Genomic DNA, 7,347 nt, shown 5'->3' with positions numbered 1-7,347 from the left:
CCTCCCTTCCACTCTTTTTCATTCCTACGTGGCCGCAGCGCATGTCCAGGGCCTGCTCCTGGCTCAGTTATTTCCGTCCCACGCGTGGCATTCCTTCCTTCTTCCCTTCCTCCCTCCCTTCTTCCGTCCTTCCTTCCTTCCTTCCTTCCTTCCTTCCTTCCTTCCTTCCTTCCTTCCTTCCTTCCTTCCTTCCGTCCTTCCTTCCTTCCTTCCTTTATTCCTTCCTTTCCTCCCTTCCACTCTTTTTCATTCCTACGTGGCCGCAGCGCATGTCCAGGGCCTGCTCCTGGCTCAGTTATTTCCGTCCCACGCGTGGCATTCCTTCCTTCTTCCCTTCCTCCCTCCCTTCTTCCGTCCTTCCTTCCTTCCTTCCTTCCTTCCTTCCTTCCTTCCTTCCTTCCTTCCTTCCTTCCTTCCTTCCTTCCTTCCGTCCTTCCTTCCTTCCTTCCTTTATTCCTTTCTTTCCTCCCTTCCACTCTTTTTCATTCCTACGTGGCCGCAGCGCATGTCCAGGGCCTGCTCCTGGCTCAGTTATTTCCGTCCCACGCGTGGCATTCCTTCCTTCTTCCCTTCCTCCCTCCCTTCTTCCGTCCTTCCTTCCTTCCTTCCTTCCTTCCTTCCTTCCTTCCTTCCTTCCTTCCTTCCTTCCTTCCTTCCGTCCTTCCTTCCTTCCTTCCTTTATTCCTTCCTTTCCTCCCTTCCACTCTTTTTCATTCCTACGTGGCCGCAGCGCATGTCCAGGGCCTGCTCCTGGCTCAGTTATTTCCGTCCCACGCGTGGCATTCCTTCCTTCTTCCCTTCCTCCCTCCCTTCTTCCGTCCTTCCTTCCTTCCTTCCTTCCTTCCTTCCTTCCTTCCTTCCTTCCTTCCTTCCTTCCTTCCGTCCTTCCTTCCTTCCTTCCTTTATTCCTTTCTTTCCTCCCTTCCACTCTTTTTCATTCCTACGTGGCCGCAGCGCATGTCCAGGGCCTGCTCCTGGCTCAGTTATTTCCGTCCCACGCGTGGCATTCCTTCCTTCTTCCCTTCCTCCCTCCCTTCTTCCGTCCTTCCTTCCTTCCTTCCTTCCTTCCTTCCTTCCTTCCTTCCTTCCTTCCTTCCTTCCTTCCTTCCTTCCTTCCTTCCTTCCTTTATTCCTTCCTTTCCTCCCTTCCACTCTTTTTCATTCCTACGTGGCCGCAGCGCATGTCCAGGGCCTGCTCCTGGCTCAGTTATTTCCGTCCCACGCGTGGCATTCCTTCCTTCTTCCCTTCCTCCCTCCCTTCTTCCGTCCTTCCTTCCTTCCTTCCTTCCTTCCTTCCTTCCTTCCTTCCTTCCTTCCTTCCTTCCTTCCGTCCTTCCTTCCTTCCTTCCTTTATTCCTTCCTTTCCTCCCTTCCACTCTTTTTCATTCCTACGTGGCCGCAGCGCATGTCCAGGGCCTGCTCCTGGCTCAGTTATTTCCGTCCCACGCGTGGCATTCCTTCCTTCTTCCCTTCCTCCCTCCCTTCTTCCGTCCTTCCTTCCTTCCTTCCTTCCTTCCTTCCTTCCTTCCTTCCTTCCTTCCTTCCTTCCTTCCGTCCTTCCTTCCTTCCTTCCTTCCTTTATTCCTTTCTTTCCTCCCTTCCACTCTTTTTCATTCCTACGTGGCCGCAGCGCATGTCCAGGGCCTGCTCCTGGCTCAGTTATTTCCGTCCCACGCGTGGCATTCCTTCCTTCTTCCCTTCCTCCCTCCCTTCTTCCTTCCTTCCTTCCTTCCTTCCTTCCTTCCTTCCTTCCTTCCGTCCTTCCTTCCTTCCTTCCTTTATTCCTTTCTTTCCTCCCTTCCACTCTTTTTCATTCCTACGTGGCCGCAGCGCATGTCCAGGGCCTGCTCCTGGCTCAGTTATTTCCGTCCCACGCGTGGCATTCCTTCCTTCTTCCCTTCTTTCCTCCCTTCCTTCTCTCCCACAACAGCCGAGAGAGAGAAAGAAAGAGACAAACTTCTGCTTTTCCTCCAGGTGTTTGGGACTCCAACTCCCACCATTCCTAACAGCCGCTAGGCTGTTAGGAATGGTGGGAGTTGGAGTCCCAAACACCTGGAGGGCGGGCGGGCGAGTGGGCAGAGGTTGCAAAGAAGGGCTTCTTTATGGGAGGCATGGCTGGCCATTCTCTCTGCTCTTTGGCCGCGGCTGAAAGGTCTCCTGCTGGGAAGGCTTCCGGACCGCACTGCCCAGATTTGGAGCATTTGTGGGTTCCTCTGTTCCGCGCATTCTTCCTTCCAGCCAAGGCATTTATTCAGTAGGAGGCAAATAAAAGGGATTGCATTCCCTCCGCGCTCTTGGGACGGAGCGGCCTGACCTCTAGGAAACGGCCAAGCCAAGCAGAAAGGCCCAGTGGAAAGCAATGCCATAATAATAATCATAGTCGCAATAATATAATACTTTGCACCGCTTGAGACCCCCATGCAACCCGGCTTCCAGACCCTCGTAAACAAGCGGCTATTAATATATGGGGACGGGAATAGAATAATTATTGGCCCCATAACGTGAAAGGCGACACCGGCGCTTCCCTTTTTGCTGGCGCCGGGACGGCACGTTGCGCCCTGTAGTATCTTTGGATTCCAAGATACTACAAAGACATACTTCCCTCAATCCCGGTCCTTTATTTAGTATCACGCTTGGTAGTATCACGCTGTTGCTATTCGGGGCCCACAAAATGTGTTGTCTGGCCGACATAATACAGTTTCGTGATGCTGTGCAATAGCATTATTTGCCGGTGCAGACTCCTATAATGCAGTTCGAAGCAGATGCAACGAAGGCTACATTGCCATATAATGCAGTTTCATGATGCCATGCAATAGCATTATATGGCAGCACAGACTCTTGCAATGCCATTCAGAGCAAATGCAACAAAGGCTACGTTGCTATATAATGCAATTTCGTGATGCCATGCAAACTCATGATGCATGCAATAGCATTATATGGCAGCACAGACTCTTGCAATGCAGTTCGATGCAGATGCAACAAAGGCTCCATGGCCATATAATGCAATTTCGTGATGCCATGCAAACTCATGATGCCATGCAATAGCATTATATGGCAGCACAGACTCTTGCAATGCAGTTCGATGCAGATGCAACAAAGGCTACGTTGCCATATAATGCAAACTCGTGATGCCATGCAATAGCATTATATGGCAGTACAGACTCTTGCAATGCAGTTCGATACAAATGCAACAAAGGCTACGTTGCCATATAATGCAAACTCGTGATGCCATGCAATAGCATTATATGGCAGTACAGACTCTTGCAATGCAGTTCGATGCAGATGCAACAAAGGCTACGTTGCCATATAATGCAATTTCATGATGCCATGCAAACTCCTAAAATGCAATTCGATGCCACCCTGAAGGCCACATCTACATTGCCTTATAATGCCATTAAACTGCATTATAATGCAATGCAGATCCTGGTGATGTGGTTTGATGTGGACACTACATAGGCCCCACCTACACTGTTGAATAATGCAGTTTCGTGATGCCATTCAACTGCATTATATGGCAGCACAGACTCTTATAATGCAGTTAAATGCAACGAAGGCTACATTGCATTATAATGCACTTTCATGATGCCCTGCAACCACATTGTATGGCGTTGCAGACTCATGCAATGCAGCCCGATGCAGACACCACAAGGCCTGTCTATATTGCTAAATAATGCGTTTTAGTGATGCTGTTCAACTGCATTACACAGCAGCACAGACTCCTATAATGTAGTTCGATGCCATATAATGCAGTTTCATGATGCTGTGCATTATATGGCAGTGTAGACTCTCATAATGCACTTTGATGCAGACACTACAAGGCCAGTCGATATTGCTAAATAATGCAGTTTAGTGATGTGCAACTGCATTATACGGCAGTGCAGATTCCTATAATGCATTTCAACGTAGACGCCACAAAGGATATATTACCATATAATACAGTTTCATGATGCTGTTTGACTGTGTTATATTGCAGTGTGGACTCTTATAATGCACTTTGATGCGGCCGTGTAGATTCCTATAATGCGTTTCAACATAAATGCCGCAAAGGCCATATTGCCATATAATGCAGTTTCGTGACAGTGTGCAACTGCATTATACGGCAGTGCAGATTCCTATAATGCGTTTCAACGTAGATGCCACGAAGGCCACATTGCCATATAATGCAGTTTCGTGACAGTGTGCAACTGCATTATACGGCAGTGCAGATTCCTATAATGCGTTTCGACATAAATGCCGCAAAGGCCACATTGCCATATAATGCAGTTTAGTGATGCTGTGCAACTGCATTATACGGCAGTGCAGATTCCTATAATGCGTTTCAATATAGATGCCACGAAGGCCACATTGCCATATAATGCAGTTTTGTGACAGTGTGCAACTGCAGTGCAGACTCCTGTAATGCAATTTGTTGCAGACGGATGCCATGAAACTCCATCTACACGTCCGTATAATGCCGTTGAACTGCATTATAAGCAGCTCAGACTCTTTGGCTGTTGCTTTGGCTGTTGCATTTTAAAAGGAGAGGAAGTTTGCAAGCAGGCGCATCATGCTTCTGGAATTTCAATGGCCACCCGGCCTCTTTTCCTCCTTCTTCTTTCTAGGCAGCGGAAGGAAGGAATAACGGTGCAGCTGAGTTTGAATCGGAGCGTCCGCCTCTTTCTCCTCCTCCTTCTCCTCCTCCTTCTGTCCTTTTTCCAAGGGAGAGAAGGAGAGAGAGAAGGAAAGAGAGAGAGAGAGAGGGATCCTGCTTCCCTGCCCGTGGCTTTTCCTGCAAAAATTGAAGGGAATGGGGGTCCCCAGGCCTTTTGGGGGTCCCTGAAACAAGGCCGGAGGATGCCGCTCCTGGACTTCTTCTGGACCTGCCTCAAAAGAGCCAAGGTGAGCAGCAGAGCCGCTCTGCTTTTTGACATTTGACGGGTGACAGCAGGCGGACCCATGTGCAAGCACAAGTGCAAATCTGCAAACACATGTCAGGAGGTTTTAAGAGTAGCACAATGCAAGTATTATGCATTTTATCTTATTCATGTACGACGTCTTTTATGGTTTGGTTAATTTTTGTAATTGGTTACTGTGGGTTGTGGACTTACAGTAGAGTCTTGCTTATCCAATGTAAACGGGCCGGCAGAACGTTGGATAAGCGAATATGTTGGATAATAAGATTAAGGAAATATCTTTTCATGTTTGCAAAAGTGTAGCACATGTTTGCACATGTAATAATAATAATAATAATAACTTTATTTATATCCTGCTCCCTCTCCCCGCAGGGACACGGAGCAGTTCACACATGTGTTTGCACATGTATTTGCATGTTTGCACATGTATAGCATATGTATGCACATGCAATAATAACTTTTTTATATCCCGCTCCCTCGCCTCACAGGGACTTGGAGCAGTTCACACATGTTTGCACATGTGTTTGCACATGTACTTGCATGTTTGCATATGTGTAATACATGTTTGCACATGTAATAATAATAACCTTGGATAAGCAAATATCTTGGATAATAAGGCAGGATAAAGGAAAAGCCTATTAAATATCAAATTAGGTTATGATTTTACAAATTAAGCACGAAAACATTATGTTATATAACAAATTTGGTAGAAAAAGTAGTTCAATACGCAGTAATGCTATGTAGTAATTACTGTATTTACGAATTGAGCACCAAAATACCACAATGTATTGAAAACATTGACTACAAAAATGCCTTGGATAATCCAGAACGTTGGATAAGTGAGACTCTACTGTAATTTGAAATATTTATTTGGTTTATTATGTATTTTGCAGTTCTATATTGTTGCGAGCCGCTCCGAGTCCCTGCGGAGGGAGCGGGATACAAACAAAAGTTATTATTACTGTATTATTATTATTTTATAACACAGCAAACAAGATAGATATGCTGGATTTTGTTTTGTTATTATTATTATTATTATTGTTATTATTATTATAGTAGAGTCTCACTTATCGAAGACTCACTTATCCAAGGTTCTGGATTATCCAAGGCATTTTTGTAGTCAATGTTTTCAATATATCGTGATATTTTGGTGATAAATTCATAAATACAGTAATTACGACATAACATTACTGCGTATTGAACTACTTTTTCTGTCAAATTTGTTGTCTAACATGATGTTTTGGTGCTTAATTTGTAAAATCATAACCTAATTTGATGTTTAATAGGCTTTTCCTTTATTACTCCTTATTATCCAAGATATTCGCTTATCCAAGGTTATTATTATTACATGTGCAAACATGTATTATGCATATGCAAACATGCAAATACATGTGCAAACACATGTGCAAACATGTGTGAACTGCTCCAAGTCCCTGTGGGGAGAGGGAGCAGAATATAAAAAAGTTATTATTATTGCATGTGCATACATATGCAATACATGTGCAAACATGCAAATACATGTGCAAACACATGTGCAAACATGTGTGAACTGCTCCATGTCCCTGTGGGGAGAGGGAGAAGGATATAAATAAAGTTATTATTATTATTACATGTGCAAACATGTGCTACACATGTGCAAACATGCAAAGATATGTGCAAAGACATGTGCAAACATGTATGAACTGCTTCGAGTCCCTGCGGGGAGATGGAGCGGGATATAAATAAAGTTATTTATTGTTATTATTATTATTATTATTATTACATGTGCAAATATGTGTTATACATATGAGCACACATGCAAATACGTGTGCAAGCACATGTGAAAACATGTGTGAACTGCACCAAGTCCCTGCGGGGAGAGGAAGTGGGATATTTTTACTAGAGCTTTTGATCTATGTTAATTTTATCAATATTTGTATGTATGTATTTTTATCCTTTACAATTTAGCTTGTAAATCGCCTAGAGCATCTTGGATGAAGGGCGATTAATAAGTAATTAAATGATGATGATTGGATGATGATAGTAAAAGTTGTTATTATTATTACATGTGCACACATGTGTTATACATGTGTGGACATGTCTCAAGTTCAAGACTGAAATCTCAAGCATAGAGGCAGTTTTTTCGGCCACTTCCGATGGGCCTCTTCATGGTTTTATGGCCATTGCAAACAGCTTTGTTTGAGCTTCAACCGACAGTGAACTGCAACCCAATTTCACCGGAATGATTGTATTTCCATGGAAAAACCTCGTAAAATAATCAACCCATTTCCCTTAAAGGTAAAACAAGGTTCTTTCCAAAATGCACACACTTTTTTGCACATCATTGCAAAATGAGCGTTCTGTTGCATTCCGATTCCTGGGGTTTTGCCTGTTTGTTTACTGCAGAAAAAAGCAAATTCAGAAGCCAAGGAAATGGTCAGGAAGTGGGGTCCCCAAAGGCCTGTGGGAAAGTGGA

The 7,347-nt window shown here is 44.7% G+C and overlaps 1 protein-coding gene across 2 annotated transcripts in view; it reads left to right on the top strand.

Moving 5' to 3' along the window:
• The first annotated feature begins 4,683 nt into the window (after positions 1–4,683).
• Positions 4,684–7,347, top strand: part of stard8 (StAR related lipid transfer domain containing 8) — a 38,220-nt gene continuing 35,556 nt past the window's right edge. For both annotated transcript variants that reach the window (XM_062963727.1, XM_062963725.1), the window contains exon 1: positions 4,684–4,878. Coding sequence is in view for 1 of the 2 variants with exons in the window: in XM_062963725.1 (XP_062819795.1) it covers positions 4,834–4,878 (45 nt within the window). In the remaining variant the exon portion in view is untranslated. The remainder of the gene's footprint in view (positions 4,879–7,347) is intronic.

The sequence above is a fragment of the Anolis carolinensis genome, unplaced genomic scaffold, assembly GCF_035594765.1.
Source record: "Anolis carolinensis isolate JA03-04 unplaced genomic scaffold, rAnoCar3.1.pri scaffold_12, whole genome shotgun sequence".
In the NCBI taxonomy this organism is placed as follows: domain Eukaryota; kingdom Metazoa; phylum Chordata; class Lepidosauria; order Squamata; family Dactyloidae; genus Anolis; species Anolis carolinensis.
The sequence above is the reverse complement of the archived record's forward strand: the minus strand, read 5'-3'. Positions and strand labels throughout refer to the sequence as shown.